The 22,592-nt window shown below is 39.1% G+C and overlaps 1 protein-coding gene across 1 annotated transcript in view; it reads right to left on the bottom strand.

The window, feature by feature from the left end:
• GALK2 (galactokinase 2) overlaps positions 1-22,592 on the bottom strand; it is a 46,352-nt gene that overhangs the window by 1,818 nt on the left and 21,942 nt on the right. The window contains exons 6-9 of the mRNA XM_062501505.1: positions 20,693-20,791; positions 17,840-17,992; positions 12,583-12,793; positions 5,371-5,572 (exon numbers count right to left, since the gene is read on the bottom strand). Of these exons, the coding sequence (XP_062357489.1) occupies positions 5,371-5,572; positions 12,583-12,793; positions 17,840-17,992; positions 20,693-20,791 (665 nt within the window). The remainder of the gene's footprint in view (positions 1-5,370; positions 5,573-12,582; positions 12,794-17,839; positions 17,993-20,692; positions 20,792-22,592) is intronic.

Raw genomic sequence — 22,592 nt, 5'->3', positions numbered from 1 at the left:
TCTCTGATGCAATTTTGGTAGTTTCTAGTCCATGGAGCAACCTCCTAAAATGAGCAGGATCCAATCCAGTCTCAGTTGCAATCAATAAGGAAATTCCCATTGACTTTATAAGGCCCAATCCACTTTTCAGAGTCTGTTAAATCAACTGTCTGTACTCATTTGGTCTGTTACCTCAGACAGAACTTCGTATTTCAGACGGTGTCTGGCTTTTATTTTGGTAGGCAACTGAAATCCCTTCAGAATTGTTCTGAACCTTTTACTGATTTCATAATTCTCTGTGGTCATGCTCATGCCTCATTTTTACTGAGTCATTTTCAAATACTTAGTTGAGATAAAGCATAAAGTAGACAGAAAATATGCCTGTTGTAGAGCTGAAGTCACTGCATTTCAAAATACCGTGGCTTAACAGTGTTAAATGTGGTGATAGCAGCCACTTGGGGCTGCTGAGGAACCTGATGGGCAGTGCTGCACCATCTGAAAAACAGGTACCTGATACTACATGGATCCAGGAGGGAGCACCTAATTCTGTTTCAGCAGGAGATGTGGTGCCTGGGAGATATCTAGACAAGGAGATCGTCTTTAGAACAGGTCTGAAACTGCCTCATTAAATTTTTAATCAGTTCAGTACTAAGCTGGACCCTTCTGGTAAAGTGGGATTCCTGGCCAGACACTCCTCTTGTGCACTGGCATCTAGATGGGTTTTTGAAGAGGAGTCCGAGCAGACAATCTTGTGGATGGGGAGCTCACCCACGCAGTGGGAGGTGTGGGTTTCCTGTGTGGGAAATGCCCTGTGTGCTGCTGGGCTGTGCTGCAGGGACACGGAATGCAGGGACAAGGAAATGTGTCTGGAGCCCAGTGCTGGGAGCGCTCAGTTCCAGTTCCAGGTTCTGGCCTTTGCTGCTGCAAGTGTTTCATGTATCTTGTTCCAGTCTTCACTGGATGCAAAGACAATTAGCTTGTGGAGGTGTAAATGAGAGTAAAAATATGAGTACTGCAGCAAAGGAAGGAAGAATAGAAGAATAAAAGGAGGGAGTAAAAATGGAAATCCCGTAGTTTGGTATATGGCAACAGAAGGCAAGACATGGCAGTAGTCCATGTTAAAAATAACTGTACTTTCAAGAGGTGAAAAAAAGCCCAGAGCAATACTGTCAGTTTGAAATACCTATATGAAGTAGCTTTCAGAAAGCATGGAGTTAACATGGTAAGATTTAAATATATAAATAGGGAGAATTGTGCTTATTCTGCCTTGTTGTTTAGTTTGCATTTGAATAGCATCTTTAAGCGTTTCTGGCTTCGTTGAAATTTCAAATTATGCCATGATTGCAGGCTCTGCAGCTTTAAGAAAATCATAAGTGGAAGTAGTAAGAGTCTTGATAAAATGCAGAATTGTGCTGGCTACCATAATGCACCTGGATGTAATGTAAAATCTGTAGCTTTTAAGAGTGGTCAGAGAGGATTCAGCTGTCTGTCATATACGAGGCATGGCTGGGAACACCATTCTCAGGATTTACAGTACCAAAATGAAAAATTACCAGGATTTATAGTACCAAAAGATGGAGAATAAGAAAATGAAAGCAAGTTACGTGCAACACTAAGGAATGAGAGATTTTCAAGAGTACCTAACTTACTCAGGAGCTCCTATCAAATTTTTTCCCCTTAATTGTTTAGTAAATCTGCAAATCTGCTGTGTTACCTGCTTTAGAAGACTAACAGGTAAACCAGCTACTAACAGAATGAGGTGGGACAGAGACAGCAAAAGTCTTCAATCTTTGCAAACTGAAAAGAAACAACTGACCAACTCGTGGTTACAGTTTTCAGCACTACAAACCACAGCAAGTATGGATCCCTTTCTTTCTTGGCAGAGGTTATACAGTAAAACATAAAGATCTAGGCAAAAGAGAAAACATCTGGATATGCAAATTATTCGTCAGAGTTTAAACCTTGTAAGGAGAGAGCAGCAGTAGACTCAGGCAATTCTGTGGAACGTATTTTGGAAAAGCTTTTGAAAGTTACAGGGTGGCTGTGCATCACTGTAAGTAAAGAATGTCATTTGTGTAGTTCCTGGCCACTTCTGTAATCACATCAGGCAAGTCTTTCTAGAGTGACTACTTGATTTTATGTCCTTTAGGATTTTTAATGTACCATTTAAGAAAACTTAAGATTTTTTTTTCCAAAAGTTAGATGCTGGCTTCAGCTGCATTCATTCAGAATAGCTATACGCTTTTTGAAATCTAATTACTGAATCAGAAAAAGATTTAATACTAAACTTCTAGAGAAGAAAGATGCATTTCTTAGGAAACATTCCTGATGGGACAATACTGCAAAGAATAATGAACCAAGAATTTACTCTTTTCTGTGCAAAGAATAAAATAAAAAAGAACAAACACAGGTGAAGTTATTTTAATTTATGAATTTGAAATCATTCCATATGAATGACACTCCACTGTGGTACTTAGCTCTGCCCATCATATACTGTGGGTTCTTCTGCTGATAAATCAGAAATCTGATTTAATATGGGCACACACACATCACCTTTTTCCTTTACTATTTATATATTTTCCCTGGAACTGAAACATTCTAGTGAATTTTAATTTAATTAGAAAAATCATAACTGCTGCTTTCCTTTGGTGCTGTGGCTGTGCTCCTGCCTGCCAGCCCACGTGCCCTGCCTGAGCTGGCTGGAGCTGTGTCACCATGGAAGCACAGAGCTCTGTACAAATAAGGACCACAATTTCCATTCCTGTGCTGAGCTTCCTGCTGCGAGAGGCTCTCACAGCCACCCTTGCTGGTTTACTGGAATGTGGCACAGGTAACTCCATGCTGCACAGCACATCTGGCCAGGTTTTACCTGCCTGTTTTCCCCTGCACAGGGCAGGACAGTTTCCTCCCAGCTCTTCTGAGAACATGCCCTGTAAGAATGGGTTCTTCAGGTCTGCCAAGTGCAGTCATTGGATGCCACTGACTGAGGCAGCAGCTCTGGGCAGTTATTGTACCTAAAGCAATGCAGATCTTAATTTAAGGCTCCTGCCCTGCCAGGAGTGCCTCAGAACAGGCAGTGCTAATGCCTTGCATGGGATCAAGACTGTTGCCCAAGATCTTTGATAATTCAGTAGAGTTCAGTTTCTGTCTTCAGCTGACCCTGGAGGTAGTTATCCCGTCACACATGGATCAGTGGTTCCCTTTGAGCAGCTGGGATAACTCTGGTGGAACTGCCCTGCTGAGTGACTGTCACAGCTTATTGTATGATGTGATCACTATGTGATATGATAAACTGAATAAAGATGGGAATTACACCCTGGACTGGGGCCCCAAGAGAAGAATCAAAACTTGTTCTGCTCAGTTGCTATCAGTCTGTCCAGTGGCTATCAAGCTGCTTTGTGTTTTAGTACAAAACAATACATGTATCCCACATGCAAAATAATCTGTCAGTGTCCTAAAGTCTTCTGTTCAGTTTTTAGGTTTGCAGCTTTCTGCCTCAGAGGCCATTCCATCTTGTCTGCAAAAGAAATCTCACCTAAATAATCACATTCTGCACTCTGTTGATTTACAAACCTGATAAATGGTTACTGCAATGGGTACTGCAACTTAAAAAATCTGTAAGTGCAGGAAAAAAAGCGTATGGTAAACTGCATGCTTGTAAAATTCTTATTTACATTCTAAGCCAGACTAATTTGTCACTTAATTTAAAACAATCTAAATTTAAGCAATGGTAAAGGTGGCAAGGTATTAATTATTTAATTTTTAAAACAGGAAATTGAAATAGTTTGTTTTCTTCAAGACTGAAAAGACGTAGAGAGAGGATGGGATATCTGCTTCAAAAAGACAGTGAAACAAAATTTCTTGACCTCAGGCCTACAAACACTTGTATCACCCCACATTGTCCTTCTGGCAGGGCAGTAGTGCTCTGGCTTAGGGCAGTTTCCCAAATTAAGCACACCCTTCTCCAAGGAGAAGAAGGAACAATTAGGGGCACAAGTTAAGAGGGTGGCATCACCAGGGAGCCATTATGAGACTGTGGGAAGCAGCTGGGACAGGATGGCTGGGGCAGGGACAGAGTAGATGTGGGACAGCCCAAGTGAGCAACTGTTTATTTCCCTCAGTCACTGTTAAAATGATCACCAACCACTAAATTCCTTCTATAGGCAGTGAATTTAGATCACAGCACCAGGTGTCTGTCCTGTGATCAAATATAGAAAAAGATAAATAAAGGACTGAAATGTGTACATTGTTTGATGCTGACCCTGTGAGAGAGATGAAATGCTGTGTAGGATATGAGTACTAAGTGCTTGTTTTTACTTTGTGGATTAACGCACGGTTGTACCAGATCTCATCGTCCCCTGCAGCTGAGTCATGCAAACAGCCTGATACCACAACAACCTGTGCGTGGGAGAAAAGAAGGGACAAAATGGCACTCAGGGAATGTTCTTTGGAATTGGGATCGTTTCCTCACAACCAAACTGAGTCAGGAATAATGCTGAGGCAGAGATGGAAACTTAATTATATGGGGAAAGCTCAGACAGCACAGAAAGAAGCAGAGTGTCAGCCCTTGTAACAGTTAGCACACTCATTTCTTAAACAGTGAAATGCTGTCCAACCTATCTGGACTTATTATTCACTTACTTTTTGATTGAAAAAATGCAAATGGCATTTCACTACATTTCAGTATAATTCCAAGACAACCTAAGATTGTAGAACAGCTTGTTTATGCCCTGGAACTCCTGTGGCAGCAGTACTGAAACGGTTAAGAAACATGAAAAAGGTAAATTTAGATAAGATATTGGAAAGAAATTCTTTCCTATGAGAGTTGTGAGGCACACACAGTGGAACAGGTTGCCCAGAGAAACTGTGTATGCCCCATCCCTAGAAGTGTTCAAGGCCAGTTTGAATGGGGCTCTGAGCAGGCTGGTCTGGTGTGAGGCATCCCTGCCCATGGCAGGGGGCTGGAGCACGATGATCTTTAAGGTCCCTTCCAACCCAAATCATTCTACGACGCTATAATTCTGAGAAATAGAGAAAAAGTAGCAGTTCGGATAGAACAAGTAAGATGATGTTTTAAGAAAACCACTTATGACTTCTTCTGCAGCTTAAAAAAGAGTAGCCAACAGTCTAACGTAACACTTGTGACGATGAGTCAGTCCAAAAGCAAAATCTGTAATGAAGCCATAAACCGTAGCTTTCATCTGCAAGTATTACACAGATGTCAGCAGGGAAACAATTGACCATGTAATGCCCCTGCAGGAGATTAATTTTGTAAGAAGAGACAAGAATACTTTCATTTTAAGATTGCAATAGCCAAGGATGTCGTATTTTCTCCTCAATTCGAACCGTATTCTCCACAGACAATTACTCTTCCTTGTGGTCACAACTTACAGGCAGATGTCGACCAGGCGATCCAGCTCAGGACAGCTGCACTCATACATCTCCCTGCAGCTGATATGGCTCTGCTTCATTAATTCTCCCAGCAGCTGGAGTGCGTTGGCAGGTGCTTCGCTGCAAATCTTCTGAAATTCCAGCACTCTGGCAGCCTCACTGTACACGTGCTTTGCACGCTGGTATAACTTAAAGGTGGAAACTACATAAAAAGAAAACTGCATTATTATTTACTACAAAAGCAACATACAAAACATAATAGAATTGTGGGATTTTAGCAATTTATCCTTTATATGAGAACTCTCGAGGCTGAAAGTCTTCTGCAAAAGTTCACCTACATCTTTAAAAGCCCTAAGAAAAAATAATGTTTAGAGGTTATCAAAATGCAATGTATGCATATTTTTTTCACTTTGACAGCTTCATGCACATGCTCTGGTTATTTGCTGTGCTGCTGGACAGGCTCATCTCTCACTTTGCAGAGGCAAGGCAGAAGTGCAAGGGTTGGTGGTGACAGCATCAGGGCATTAATCTAAAGTTTCCAAATAGCAGCAGAACAGAGGCAGAACACCTGCAGAGTCCCCAGTGCCCTGCAGGCTGCTGTCAGCCAGCACCTGCTGGCCCAGGGCCTTGTGGCTGCTCCAGGCCAAATCTGCATCAATTATGGAACTGTGCAGATGGATCTTTGCTTGGGAAAAAAAAAAAAAAAAAGCAACCACCAAGCCACAAAAAACCCACTTGCCTTTTTTTTTTTTTTTCTCTCAATAACACAGGCTCACTGTGACTGTAGATCATACTGGAATAAAGGTATAGTGAAGAGAACAGGTGCTTTCACTTTGGTTTTCAGGGTTTATTTTTGGTGCAGGTTACTTGCCAAAGCATCAGTGCTGTCTTTATGGATGTGAAAAGATGCCAAGCCCAGACAGGGCTTAGTACTTACTCTTAGTACTGACCTACTAGAGGTCAAAGACTAGTGCAAGGATTTTTGCTAAACTTTTTCTATTGTGCCATAAAAATGCAATTCTGCTGGGAAGGGTTGGGGGCATGTCCAAACCTGTGTGGCCGTCAGGGTAGAGACCTCCATCAAGCCTGAATAATGGGGCATAAAAAGGAAGGAGATGGCTGTGGTTAAAGACTCCACAAGCCACCCATACTTACAGGAAGGTTTGGTTTGCAACTAATATCTGAGAATTGATCTGCTGTTCCCAAGCTTGTGCTGTAGTTCATTGTTTTCCTCTCCCAATATAGTTCTGTTTGCTTTAATACCATGGCTACTATTTAGGAAGTATTGTTCAACAGAAGCATGCATGACATAATTTAATTTATGACTAAAGTGGTTTGTGTGAGCTGTTTGGGTGGTAAATATTAATGGACTTTAACCTCTATATGGAGCACCTACTGCACTGTTTCTTATTTTAGCACAGCAAAGCTAAAATACTAACTAGCTAACTTGCTAGAGCACTTCAGAACATCCTTCATCTTCTTTCTAAATGTAAATTCTCCTTTAGAGTGAAGCTTCTCTCTCAGTTCAGCTCCTGGTCTCTCTTGCTTTCTAAAATGGCTGATAAAACACTCAAATAGAGGTAAAAGGAGAAGCAAGACCAGCCCTGTACTTAAAACAGAACTTGCTGTCTGACCCAGAACCACAGAGTCCCTACTTTTCTGTTCTGTTGAGACTGCCAAGTTCTAGAACGACTTCTGACACTTTCAGTAATCTACATTTGCAAATACATGTAGAAATCTTCCTTGAAAGACTGGAAATAAAATTAGGTCCAGTATGAAGTCTCTCATGTTGTACACTCCAGGCAGCAGCGCTTACAGACTAAAACTTCATCAGCACCTCTATAATGCCTTTTTATTTCTCCAGAGTATTTCACAACTGTAAATGCTGAAAATAGTGCTGAGACACAAGAAGTCTAAAATGAGACAGAAACATTTAACATAGCAATGTTCTGCTACTGCTGATATTGCTTCTGCTCCTATTTATTTTGTAATTCAATACAGCCTGCTCCTGAGAAACCCTGTGCTGTTTGTCTTGTGAACAGGCCTTCTGAAAGCATTTCAAACTAGGACAGAAATGAGAAAATTGAGTGCCCCTCAGAAACATGGACTTGAGAGTATCACACAGGAAGAGCATATTTTGGTTTCTGATTTTGTTGCTGCTGGAGTTAGTTGCGCTGTGTTTTGCAAAGTGGTGCCTCAGTATTTTTGAATGCTGAAGAAAGGCAGTTTGGCCTATTTTTAAGGATGGTTTCTCTTTAAATATTCTTTTCTTATGAGGCATTGTTTTAGAGCAAGGAGATTTCTAAATGTGCATTCGTTTAGGGAATATCTAAAGTTGCGTGAGAGATTGCCATAGCTCACACTCTCTTGTAAATCACCATCGAACAGTAGTAACCCAAAGAATGAACTGAAAACATGTCTGGTTTCAATTGTCGGGCCACAGACTTGCCAAAGGCTGTGATTGATTCGGAGACCACCCTTTGGTAGAGCAATGCTCTACTGGCCAGATTACCTTAAAGTCTCTGGGGTTGTGTTGTGCTTGTCATGTCAGGAATTGGCAACCACAGTGGGTGCTCAGCTCTGGCTGCCAGCCAAGGGACCTGAGCCGTGTCCTGGGCAGTGCTGGCTCCCAGGAGAGCCTCTGGTGGAGGGGGGAATTTGCTACCTTGACACAGCTCCTGTGGCTGGGAACATGCTCCTTCCAGGCAGCAGAGAGTGGCTGTGTGTTATTTACAAGCTCCTTTGCGGACGTTTACCAAATTAGTACCAGTTAAAGGCTGGGATCCTGGCATTAGCAATTGGTCTGTTATAGGCAGCATTTTATTTAAAAAAAAAAATTATGTTTGCATTTAAATTTTTTTGTTATAGCTTGCTTTTCTTCTCAGGCAGTTTTCTTTTCAGGCAAAATTATCTTCAGGACGGCAAACAGCTCAGTACTCTCTAAGCCTGATTCTAAAATAATGAAATGATTAATGTATTTTCAGCTTTCAACACCAAATGCCTCTGATAATACAGAAACCTTCTTCTATCTCTAATGTTTGGATGGGTAGTCCAAACAAACCCTCTCTACCTAACAGAAGACAGAGTACAGATTATATTTCAAGAAGTCACATCTATATTGGAATCTGTTTGCTACATCACAGTTTGTATATTGGCTCCACTGATTTATTAAGCCATACTCTGTCACAGTTATAAGAAACAAAACCAAAGGGCCTACACCTGATTAGTTCATATCTGAGCCAAGGCTGCAGTGCTCTGAAAGAGGAAAAGCTGAAGCCCTCAGAGAAACACTTGCAGGATTGCACAGAACTGGGTTATATGGTCTCTGTGGTGCTCAAAGAAGAGCATAAAAAGCAGGGTTTAGGAAATTAATGCCAGATTCTTAAAAGCATGTGGATCCTTAAATCTACTATAATACATGGAATCAGGTAATTAATTAGACCGAAAATGTAAATATACCTTCCTAATCCACTCAACTATAATAAAGGCCTGGTTTCTCCCACTTCAACTTAATTCTGAATTCTCTGAGCTTTGCTTCAGGCAGAGGATTTCTGTCAGGTCATCCATGAACAGGTAAATTCAGTTCACTTACAAACCACCAAAAGCTCTTGAAAGAATGGTGCCATTTTCCAGGGCACTAATAGATAGCACTGCAGCAAGAACCTTCCAAGTTGCTGAGACCCAGCAGACTAATGTTAATGAAAGCTTGTCCAAAATCCATATAATATCCCTTAACAGACAAAAATCTGGGCTATTAGTCCCAAATAATTATGGGTTAACTAAACATAACAGAAATGTTTACTGTGGATTTTCAACTGTATGGTCATATTTTTTAATTTTAGCCTTACAAAAATTGTGCAAACCTGTCCAGTCCATTTAGAGGTTTTGTTTTTCTGTATAAGGAAATGTTGTGGCTTCTCAGCAACTCATTTGTTACAACTTCAACTTCAGCAGATTCCTTTCTTTAGAGGCTTCCTGTACAATTCTATCTGACCTTTAGCTAAAGACCAACCTCTCCAGGCTATATATTTTTTTCTAGTTGCTTTGGCAGCTTCTAAAGATACATTTCACTGTAGATTAATGAGCTACACATGGCTGATGGGACTGTTAGAAATTTACAACCGGAAAAACTCACGGACACACAGTTGTGCAGGGGACAGTTTCTAGCACCATTACTCACGTGCAATACTACCCTTCTCTGTTAGGCATCCTGCTGATTGAACATGATGAGGGTGAAGGTTTCTGGTTCATAATGTGTATAAGAAAATGCTGCCAGATGGCTTTAATTTGAGCCAGATTGTGAACCCCCTCCTTGAAGTGGGGAACAGTTACTCTACTGGGACTGCTCAAATAACTGTTTGCAATCTGGCTTTCTGAAAATAAACCAGGGGACGAGTCATCGCTGGATTCGGTGACACATTCAGCAGACACCTGCTTTGAGATTATGATAACTACTGGTTTAAAGGGATTTTTCCTCCAGAGGAATGATGGCTTTACAAGGCTTTTGCAACTAACCTAGACTATTCAGTGCCTTGTGCCTAACCTGTGGCACACCCCAAAAGCCTCCATCCTCCAGGTATGGGATCTGCCTGGAACAGCCACATCTCTGTTTCTGTGCTATGTCCCAAAATTTCTCCATGACATGGATCAGGGCGAGGCTGAACTAGACACCTTCAACTGGGAAGTGCTCTGAGATCTATCAGTTTGGAGGTGAAACTTCTGGTCATGCATCTTCTACTGATGCACAGAGAGACCCCAGAGCCACCTGACAGGACACTCGAGACCCCCCTCACCTCCACATGTCAGTGCAGGAGTGTGGAAACTGTTCCTGCACTGTTCAACACCCATGAGCAATTCAACTGTTCAAGCACCACTCGTGTAATCTGCAGCTTTAGAATTCTCTTTCCTGGGGACAAATAGGAGTTAAACAGCCAAATCCACACAGCAAATGGATGCCTGCTCCTTCCATGGTGATTTCATTCTCAGGTTTAAATGTCAAAATTAGATTAAAATTTTTTATATGAAAAGGAAAAAATGGGTTTAAAAATACCTCATTTAAGAAGAAAAAAACATTTAGTGGTTAAAGGAATATACTGTTTTACAGGAGAATATCCTTTTGTGGTGAAGCTTATAAATACTTAATGTCCCACAATCACCACACACTATGTGTTCTGTGAAGCACTCAAGCCAAAATTATGGCACAGTGCACCTTAGAAAGTAATAAATATTATTTTTCTAGAGATGTTCAGAAGCCACAAGTGCAATCCACATGTAAACATTTGCAAGGGAGCTTTAAAACTCAGGATTGTGAGTTGACCAAGGAACAACTGTAAGAAGTTTAGAGAGGCTTTATACACCATCTGTACTTCTCCAAACGTGGGGAACGAACGGGCTGTACAGTGGGGAACTGCAGAAATCCTTCAATACTTGCTGTAAAAGGGATGCAAAGTTGCTGTGGGTTTCCAGACATGGCCTGGGACTTGACCAAAGCCAGTCCATAGAATGATCCTTTGAGATGTGGAGTTTTTATCTGGTCATCCTGACATACTGATAAAACTTTATGTAAGTATACAGTACTGTCACTGGAGGAGTAGATGAGGTGAAGCTGGACTTAAGGCTGAACTAGTACATACAGAGCACTTTTACATCCCTAAACATGACACACATGCTAGCACAAAACAATTGGTAATGATCCCTGGGCATGAAAAGATCCCCTAAATGTTATGGTTTGTTCTTCACGTTGAACAAAGAAATTCAATGACACTCTGAAATTCTCTGCAGAGGTTACTTATTTGACATTAAGTTTTCTCCCTCCCATGAAGAAGCCAGGCATTGTCATTAAAACAGAGTGGGAAAGTAGAGGGGAAGTAAGAAAAATGTTTTCTTCAAACAGCCTCTGGTGTTCCAAAGCCAACGTAACGCATAATTTGTAGTGTGTAACAAACCCAGCAGTCAGATTTGTTCTGTGCCTGTCTTGTTTCTTCTGCATAAGTTTTACAGAAATCTGTTATTTAATTTTATATTGTACATGCAAAAAGGCTTTCAGCATAATCCTTTTTAATTGGTCTTATCAAATGAAATCACAGTCATGCAAGTTTAAGAGATTCTGTTCAACAAACATCTGCAAATGGTATTCAGAGCTATGGTATAAAATTTCCTTTGAGTTTCTTCTATGGCTTTTATGTCTAAATTTTTCATTTAGACTTTGTTTTTTGACAAAAAGATATCAAGATAACCTGTATAAACAACTCAATTTTGCAGAACTGTAGAATTTGTTTTATAAACCAGGTAGAAGGAGTATAAACATCTGACAGTTAATAGTCTTGCATTGCTTCATGAAGGGGAGGGTGCAGGGACAGTGCAAGATTTACAACCTTGCAGTTGCCCAGGAAATTGCTGCAGAGTGCAGGTACGTGGTTCATATATTCCTCATGTACAGACAGTACAAAGTTATCAAAACTCTTTCTATGGAGATAAAGAGCTGTCTTAAGGTATCTTATTCCATCCTGGTATCTTCTGGCAGTGTAATTAGACAATAAAATAGTCTTATACTGTCTGATACCACTGGGGTTATCAAAAAGAGGTTAAAGATTCAGGACCTGGTCCTTGGTCAATATATAAAATTTACAATCACTCCAGATGGACAGCCTATTTACTTACTTTACTTACTTATTACTTATAAGTAAGTGTAAGTGTAGAGAGCTATGTTACATATCTATATACATCCAACATACACATTCCTGAAAGCAGTCTTGAGAAGGACTGACAAAGATGTAATTTGGCTCCAAAAGAATACAGGTATTAATGCTACAGAATGGAACAAGGAAGAAGGATTCTATGTAGCTCTTACAGAAAGATTCTGATCTCAATTGGAAACCTGTTAGCAAATGAATTATTTCATAAATTCTCTATTATTTGGTATTATTAGGAACCCTACTGTATGCATCCAGGATACATTTAATGTGTGAAAATGCTCATCTGCTATTTCCATGATTTTAGAAACAGTTCAATCAAAATCAAAGTTTGCTCTATTTTAAGTTAAAAGTTAGAATGAAAATACCAATTGATGATGGCATAAATTCATTCACTTCCCAACCAAGATTCCAGACAAGCATTCTGGCAAGACTTCTACTTGCACTACTTATTAATGCATTAAATTTTTATATAATACAAACATCGTACAGTAAACCCCACAATTTCATATATGCTCACCATCTTGCATGTTTTGACTAAGGATCTGAGAGTGGAGCTCCTCCAGGCTAATTCCCAGGCATTTACAAATTTCCTCTGTGCTGTAAGGCTCAGGATGTAATACCTCCTCGACAATGGTCAGCATTTCCTCTAGGCTAACTCCTAGCTTGGTTTGCACATCATGGAGTCTCAACATTTTTTTCCACTCCAAGCCTTTTGACTTCGAGAGAAGCTAAAATAAAATAAAAAATAACAATTAAAATAATTTAAAAAAGGAAAACAGAAAATATGGTGCTTTCCTGTTTAAAGCTATTAGTTGTCCGGAAGTATCTTTAAGGCCCATTTTCTCTTTTCACTTCTTAATTGAGAACCATCAGAACCTACTTTCTATCAGTACAGAGCAGTCAATACTTATATTTATTATTAAAGATCTGTAAATGACAGATATTCTTCCTTCAAGTCAGATACTGTCTGTAAAAGCCCTACTGGCATTTTTTGTGAGATATCAGATCAGTGATTTATCCTCTTCCATGGCCTATGTTAGTTCAAGCACTTACTAACCTTTTACAATCCCATCTGGACAACTGTTTATACAAGTGCTATGATCTTGTAACACTAAAAGTCCTTAAAAAGTTTATTTCCATACTATTAGTATTTGCTTTAACATTTCAGTTTGACATTTCCAGTATGCTCCTGGAATTTTCTGATGAACATCTGAGGTTGTCATTACCACCTTTTCCCATAATAGCCTTAAAAATATGAAAGTGGTCATAAGATTTGTGGAGAATATGGTTATGGAGAATAACCATAACCTTTCTCAATCTCTGGAGTTTTAAGTAAAATTTAAGTACCTTCTTTAACATCCAAATTAAAGGAACTTCTGAGCCTTTCCAGGAATGGTACAATGTTGGTTTGAATCTGTTCCATTCCTACATGGCTGCTGTGATATTCATTAGTTATAGATGGACCTCCTTTCCTGGCAATGGTACCATGCTTTGTGTATCTTTGTGATGTTTTGGCAGTTGACAGTCATTACTTCAACACAGCAGATTCCTGAAAGGCAGAATGTCCAACAGGCTTTTCTGTAGAAGGCTGAAATGTGTTGATGCTCCCATGTGTCTAATGAAAGTGGCAAAGCACTTTTCCTCATAAGGTGAAATATTTAGATCTTACGAATTATAGAAGAACAGTCAGTGGTCGCTGACATACCACCTGTAATTTCAACAGATTACAAAGTAAAACAAAGATTAGCAGGTAGATGCCAGTTTCATTTTACTATGTTCATAGGCACGCGCTGTATCTCCAGTGCTGCACTATTTAAATTGAGTTTAAAACATCTAGATGAAGCTGTATGTCTGGAAAGAGTTTAAACCAGTACACAAAGACCAGGGAATGAAATCTTTATACAAATCAGCATTCAAACCTTTTATCAACAAGGCCAAGATTTCACCCAGTGTGTTTTATTCTTTCCAATAAGCACCAGTTTGGACTGAGATTGGTTTGAAATAATTTGTCTTGATTCAGCTAAGTCATTTAATTTTCTGGGTTAAAAAAGTTATGGGATTTACATACATGTCTGTTGCATTGTTCTGTGCAAAGTTACACAGCATGAAATTTAAGCAGATCTGCTACTCAGCTATCTAAGTGTAGATGCTCATTTTCCCCCAGCAGTGCTTTTTTTTTTTTTTTTTTTGCAGGGGCTCTTCCAGTTTTGCTTTATTGCAGTATCTAAAAATTAACTACTTTTGGTGCCATCTAGTGACTTGCTGAGATTTATGTGAGGCTCAGCAGAACAAAACAAACAAAATCCTAGTCATATAACTTTGTTGCCATTTAAAGCACAATTTTATATGTTCAGTGGTAGAGAAAGAAGCAGAACTGTTTAGTGCTTAATGCAGAAATCAGCGTGAGAGAAATTTTTTTCTGCAAAAGACTGGTTAAGTGACTTCTGGCCTCCTTTTCAAAGGCTCTGAGTAACTAGAACTCTACAGCCTTTCAACCTTTATGTAATTTGTATTTTAGCTTATTTATAAGTTAGAATAAAAATTACTGCTTCATTTTACTTAAATATGTTGTAAGTTGGTGCATATAGATCTTCTTCAAGATGCTGAATGAATGGAAATTATTTTCATCATGCTTTAATCCCAATGTTCAGCATCCCCTGGACTTTATTATGAGAAGTTAACAGAATTTGCAAACTATAAAATTCTATAAGACAACAAAATTTTTTCAACTTACTTTTTAAATAAATAATCCCCTGCAGAAATATGCCACATGCATTGTCACATCTGTTCCCATTTCTGTGCTTCAAGGGAAATGCTGTATTTTGGGCAAGCCAACTACACTGGGGTTTTACAGGTCAAATGTTCCAAGTGGAAACTGACCCTGTTGGGGCAGCGGGTTCGGCTTTGCTGGAAAGTTCTATCCTGCTTATAGCAAAGTTTTGATTCTAACAGCACTGGGAAAAATATTATGGGCAAACTGAAATGTGTTTTGAAAACAGGCTAGCTGCAGCAGATCAAATTGTAATGGACATGGAAGAGAAATAGAAAAAAAAATCCATCTCTTTACTGTACAAATACTAATCCCAATACTTCTCACACAGCTGGATATTTCCTTGATGATCTCTGACTAGATGGATTAAAGACAGGGACATCAAGCAGCTGTCTCTTAACTGCCAGCATATATAGCATCTCTGGCTTTTATTGTTCTTTATTGTTCAACACAGCACACTGGAGAACTGTAAGTAACTGAGAGGAAAACATACTTGGTAAATGATGGGACAAATACAATACAAAATAGCCTGACTAGGAGTAAGTCCAGGAATACTTTTATAGCAACATCACTTCCTTACACATAACATTTCTGTAATGCCATCTGAGCATCTGTGCCCAGGAGCTGCTGGTGGCTCTGCAGCTGCAGACACTGATGGCCCCACACCACACTGAGGGTGAAACAGGGAGACAGTGGTGTCCCCAGCTCTGCTCTTCCCATTGGGAGAGCTGGGAACGATGAGGGACAGAGCTGGGAACGACGAGGGACAGAGCTGGGAATGAGGGACAGAGCTGGGAACGACGAGGGACAGAGCTGGGAATGAGGGACAGAGCTGGGAACGATGAGGGACAGAGCTGGGAATGATGGAGGACAGAGCTGGGAACAATGAGGAACAGAGCTGGGAATGATGAAGGACAGAGCTGGGAATGATGAAGGACAGAGCTGGGAATGATGAAGGACAGGTTGATCCCTGCAGAACTGCGAGTGCTCTGCACAATGAAAACACCTTTAAACTTTCAACTCACTGAGCAGAGTGCAGGAGAGCACTCAGAGGCCGCTACAAGGATAGAGGAAGGGAAAGAAAAAGGCAAAAGGCAAAATAATGATTCTCTAGAGGGAAAGGAAAGAAACAGAATCTAAGAAAGATAATTTGCCAGGATGATGTAGAACTCACTGCAGGACAGACTGATACCAAGATGTTGTACACTAAAGCTAACAAGAATATGTTGTGTTGGCATCTTTATCTACACAGTAAAGCAGTACGAAATTCTAGAATTATCTAAAGCACAAAAGGGGGAAAAAAGTCTATCCTAAGGCACTTACAATGAGAATTTATTTTAAAGCGTTATTGCAAGGCCCATCATGTTAGTTCATAGTTCCATTAGCTTAATGGTGCTTAAAAGACTTCCCTGTTTCCACTTACATACCTGCCCTCCTTCACCCCACTATGACCTCTTCCTAAAGACAGTCTTTTCCTGGCTCAATGTATTTTTATAGTGTGTGCAGCTTTCCATCTGGGTAGCATATGTTTTAAAGCAGACAGGTGTATGTATCTCCTTACAATCAAGCATCTGCTGAAAGTAAATTTTTAGAGATTGCATCATAGCTAACAGGAATGTAAAAGAAAAGATGTTTTCTTACTACTGCTTTGGTTTACTGTACAGGACTTATAATTTAAAGGGATTTGGAAAACTGTGATTCAATTCACAAAGTCTGGTATATGGAACAATAACTTCAAAAGCTCTCACAGCTTAATGCACTCGTAAAGGGCCTTTTAGAATAGATTATCTGTGAAGGCTCTCTATTCCTTATGTAAAAGAATGAATTTACAAAAGAAGCTCCTCTTAGAAACGTATTTTGTCAATTAGCAATTCCAAATTGGAGATTTATCAGTTATAACAGAACTAACAAATAGACAGGTTTGTCTTAGATGCAACTGAAATGCAACTATTCCCTTTGTACTTGAGTTTAAAGCCCATGTAAAAAGTCACCTGAAGTTTAGCTTCCCTTCTCAAAAAGTAACTCAGCACATTATTTTATACCTTTTGTCAGTGTCTGAGCAGATCTTCAACTACTTTTTTACACTAACTAAAACTTGTAAGAAATTATTTTTTATGGAATCATTATGCCAAGAGATGTTCAGAGTACTTTGGAATATTGATAAGATATTGGTGTAATTTTCTGTGGCAAGGAGTTCCATGCTGCATTTTTCAAAGCTTTCTTCTAGACTTTGTGACCCATATTCTGTTCTTTCCCACAGCACCCTATGCTGAGTACAACTGCAGTGAATCTTTATGCTTACTCTAATTTACTCTTATCAAAGAAAAATGTACTGTCTTCCCATAAAAAACTCCAATCAAAGCCTACATCTACATAACCCTGAACAAACAAAATCCAGAATTAAAGCAGAACTTAGATTTCCCCTGTTCAATTTCTATATATTTTAGAGATAATTTCAAGTTGTAAACTGGCAGTACCCCCTAAATGTTGGGGCTTAATTCAAGCCTGTTCTTAAACTTCACACTGACATACATGCTTTTATTCAGCATTTCTAATATTACTTCCAGGCCTTCAACTGCTAGCTTGTATGTTCTCTAAATCCTAGAAAATACAAGTCTATTGCCATATATACATATAAGCATGTGACCATACTGGCTGCTTTCCATTATTTGTCATTATTCAGCTTTAATTAGAAACAGTCAATCTTATTAACTAGGAATATTTTTTTCTGAAAAATAGACTTATTTCCTCCACTGAAATATAATAAAAAATAAATTTAATAGAACTAAATCACATAATCTTCTATATAAGGACACAGTCCTTGTACTTCCATTAAGCTCGGCAGGAGTTCTGTTCCTGCAGATGAAAGTGTCTGGCTCTGGAAAGAAAAATTATACTAAGAGTAGCACCTAGCCAGGTGTTGAAGACACAACTGGTGAGAAGTGGAAAAAAGCACATATTTAGATGAAGGTTTCATTAGAGTTTGACATAAGCCATGCATTACCTTTGTAGCCAGCCGACACTCCATTACCCTAATATTGTAATGAGAAGTTGCTGCTTTATTCATTTCAACACAACTGTTAGCAATAACAAACGTTGCTCCACTTGGAAGTCTAACATCAGTTGCCCTCAGTGGACTGAACTCTATCAACTTGGCCTATTGAAAGAAAAATGAATGGTTAGTTTTAATTTACTGCTAGCTAACAGTGCACTTAGTTCTATAAATCAAATGTAAATTTGCATGTTTTTTCTCTTGAAAATCCAGGGACAGTTAAGGAAAGAAAACTGACATGAAACAGCAAGAAAAGAGGTTTAACCTCATTGGTCAAGTTACACATACATTTCAAACCTTTCCCTGTAGCTGGATTTTAAAATGTTTCCATTAAGTCTTTGGGTTTTTTCAGCATGTTACAGAACCCCACCCAACCTATTTTTCTTGCCTGTTTAAGACAACAGCTTCACTTTGATCTGCAGAGAAGTAGCAGGCCTGGCTGAAGCTAATGTGCATGCCACTAGAAACAAGGGGCTTTGCATTCCCTGCCCCTTCATCAGTGTCCATCTCTCCTCAGTCTTCCGATTTTGCACTACAGCAAGATTAGTTCACTGAGGTACAGTATTTTACCAGCATTTTAGGACTGATTTGAGAGAGTGATCATGGTACACACAGGCAGTCAAACCAAGAAACTAAATAAAACTATGTGTAAGAACGTAGTTACCGTTTCTTCCTTTCGGACATAAGACTGCCTTGCCTCACACATGCTCACACAAGCTGTGTAAGATGTTCCCAACATTTGTGACCTTTCCATGGAATAAGTTAGGCATCCATTAATTAAATAATTCAGGATGTAATGTAATCAAGAGATTAAATTCACATCTGGTTTTTCACTGGGATAAGTTGTAAATCATGTGCCCTGCTTTGGCTTCTTAGAATAGACTGTAACTGTGCAAGCAGGGATATCTTACTGGTTTTGGCATTGTTCACTCCCAGAGAGTCCCTTGAGCAGCTAGAGTGCTAAATAAACAATGACAAATCCGCTTGTACATTATGTACAGCATGTGTGTCACTCCTTGCCATTGAGATTCTGGACCCCATCACAGAATTACTATCAAGACAGAGTTGCTTACATTTCAATATACCCTTTAAGATCTGCTACATTAGACCAGAATGTGCCACTAAGCTGGTCTAGTGTCCTGATTCTGACAGTACCAATAAATGGCTGTTTAGGGGGAATATAAAAATAGAACATATACAAAGCAGTCTTTTCTTGGGGTATGTTTTTCCAAATTCCCATAAGCAAAAGATTACAATGGTTATACTTACTCTGGAAGAAACATCTGACTATTATGTTAAATAGCTACATATAGTTTAACACTCTATTAGTGTATCCACAAAGGTCTTTTTTGAATCCTTTTAAAACTTCTGCCTTCCAAAATGTATGGTATTTCTCAATTTAACAATGAATGTTTTGGAAAAAAACCCAAACTTCCTTGTTTGTTTTTTACAAGCTGCTTGTTAATGTCATTGTGTTTCTATTAGTTCTTCAGTTATGAAAAACATTGAATCCTCCATTTACCTTCTCATTACTTGTTTAGGGAATTTACAAGCTTCCAAGTATCACCCCCCCAAATTTTTTGTTTTCCAAGCTGGAAAGTTTGAAATTATTCAGTCAATGCTCATATTATAAAAAAAAAAAAAGCTTTGATAAACCTCAGTATTCTCTACTGTACTTCTCTTGGGTTTTTTTTAAGATGGGAGGCTAGAGCTGCATTTAGCTGGAAGTACACTGAAGCAAGAATGTTTTCTGGTTTGTTCACTATTTCTTTTCTTATCCAAAATTTTGTCTTTCTGGTTGCCACTGCTATAGATCAGAAAAACTTCCACTTATATAATCATCTCTCTGTATGGCAGGAAAATATGCTGCTTCCTTCCTTCATTATTCATGTAGCTGTGCTTTTATTATTAACAGTATAAACATGAAGGTATAGGTGATGTGAAATTGAAAGTACATGTGTCTCATGATGGCATTAAATGTTTGGTGTAATTCTAGGAAATAGGTTTTTTTTCTGTGTAAGCTCACCCAAGACATGTCATTAAGGAACAAAAGCTGTAGAGATATAATGCCACAATCATAAGGAAAGTAAAGGTTGTTATGAAACGCTACATTAATTCCAATAAAAGTATTTTGACAGGTCTGAGGTTTGAACAGTTGCAGTCCTGTGCACATTCTGGGACAGCAGATGAAACCTCACTGTAAATTCCACTGCAAGCAGTCATGCATAACTTGGCAGGTCCTGTTTATCACAGCTAGTTCACCTTCTGTCACCACGTTTAAGACTGCTAAATGTCTTCTGCATCAAAATCCAGCCACAGAATTGTCTGGAATTAGCAAAACTGCTGAAAAAAGAAGTCTCTATTGTCCTTGTAACTGAACCTGGCAAAACTTCCTAGAACTGTTTGGTTATAAGAAGTTTCAAGAAAGCATTTTTGTAATAATTATCTCATTTGCACTGAATACAAGGCATGCCGACCATTCAGATTTCATTATATGGGAAACATTCTAAGTTCAGCATGAATTAGCCAAACAGTGGAACCTGGTGCTCTTCTAGAGTACATCTTTTCCTTCCTCCCTACCATTTCTGATTTTCCTCATCATATTCATTCAAACTTGTCATACTCAATTGTATCCAGGTTTGTAAGTTTAATTCCTGATTCATTTCTATACCAATGGTGCTTATAACTGCTTACTAAGGTATTCTAGTTTCTTGTCTTGTCTTTCTTCTAGATAACATTGAAGGGTTTTTTTGCTTACATTAATTAATATTACACTGTTAGTTTAGATTACAAAGGTATACATACAGTTCCTTCTTCTGCCAGAAAAGAAATTGACTGGTCCATTCCTCCACCTTCTGTGCCGATATAACGTTCACTCTTTGTGCAAATTTCTGCAAGTTCCACCTGAAAAAATATTAACATGTGAGCCTTCAGCCACAGTTAAGGATGATACTTTTATTTTGCTTACATACTAATTAGTAAGAAAACAAAGGAAACAATGACAGAGCTCTGGAACTATTATCTCTTACACCATAAGATGATATCAACCAGGATGCCATATGCCCCCTTCTCCCTTTCGCTCTGAAGCAAAAAGAACCAACTACTCATCCTGCAGAGGATCCCACCACACCCAAATGCTTTTCAGAGTATCCTTGTTTAGACACTTAACTTTTGTAGCTGTCTTCCTCCCACCTTCCTTGTGCCCTTCAAGTCCTTCCATCCCAATAGCCAACGTTTTGTTGATTTAATTAGATGAATCTATCTACATGTGAATTTCAGCTTAGCAAAAAATTGCAAGAATTATTAGTTATTAGTCCATATTGTTTTAATGTATTGACTCCAGAATCAGAAACTACTCCAAAACTGTTTCTCACTGCAGATATTCAAGTCAGTGATGCTTGTCATGTCTCCTTGAGATACTGCACTCTGTTTATCTGAACTAATTTGTAACTATATGTGATGCGCATTCCTTTGTGACATTTTAGGCATATCTTTGTGCATTCTAATACCTGCAGGTCAGAGGATACTATGGGAGGGTGGAATATCAATGTTGTAACTGTTAAAAATAATAATTAACAGTAAACCTTTCAGCTATCAGGCCACGTCAAAACAGAACAGAAGAGAAAGCTTGGAAAATGGCCAAAGAACACAGACTAGTCAAAAAGAAGTGGGTCAAAAGAAAAGTATTTGTGTCCACCTGATATGACCCCTACCAGTTTGTTTTTCTAAGCACAAGGTAACCACAGGGAAGATGGGAAAAGAACTTTAGAAAAGCCACAGACCATTCTTCAGTCCAGTGGCAAAGTGAGATTCAGATTCCACAGTAAGGATGTAGTATTACAGGACTGAAACAAGCTGAGCACCAAGACAGGGATGCTAGCCAGCACACAGCTGTAAAAGGCAGCAGACAGAGGCAGTAAATCACAATGCTGAGAGAGGTATGTGCAGGGTGCCTGCCTGCTTGCTTGCTCAAGTCCTGTAATGGTCCCACTGACACAGCTGTAAAATTGATGCTTAGATGAATGTGATCAGACTGAACTGTTTGCAAATGCACTAAGAACCATTTACTCAGCTCACAATGAAGTTATGTCCAATAAGCCTTAAGCTGATAAGCAAAAGTTATCAAAAACATGAACAAAGTTACTCTAAAACTATGCAGAGTGGATCTCGTTGAATTAAACATGGTAAAGGACCTTTTACAAGAAAAAGATCATTAATGAGAGAGCACTGAAATACTCTCCTCCCTCTTTTTGGCACTGCCTTTCCTTTGTGTATTTTAAAGATGAGCTGAAATAATGTTTCTTTTATTTTTCTTCAGAAACTATAGAAACTCCATGCATTTTGGTGCTCTTTTATTCAGCAAAAACTATTTCCCAGGTTCGGGAAAATTCATTTTTCCTCCCTGTCCCATTTCTAGTTTCTCAGATCTCTTCATCCCATCAATGAAAGTTTAACATCTATACTGTATCTCCCTACTCCACTATGAACAGAAAATAATTCTGAATGAAATGCTAATGAATGTAATGATGCTTTTTTCCCACTTAATGCTAAAATACTCAACAACAGCTCCAGAGAAAATAACAAACCTCCACGCACAGCAGTCTCTAGATGCTCACTGCTTTCTACATATGAAGGAGTGCCTATTTACAAACAACTCTTACTGTGACATGGGAAAGCCTGCATGTTTCAGCCACTTCTGCTGAAC

This window comes from Cinclus cinclus, chromosome 13 (assembly GCF_963662255.1).
Source record: "Cinclus cinclus chromosome 13, bCinCin1.1, whole genome shotgun sequence".
NCBI classification, from domain to species: domain Eukaryota; kingdom Metazoa; phylum Chordata; class Aves; order Passeriformes; family Cinclidae; genus Cinclus; species Cinclus cinclus.
This window is presented reverse-complemented; position numbering and strand designations above follow the sequence as displayed.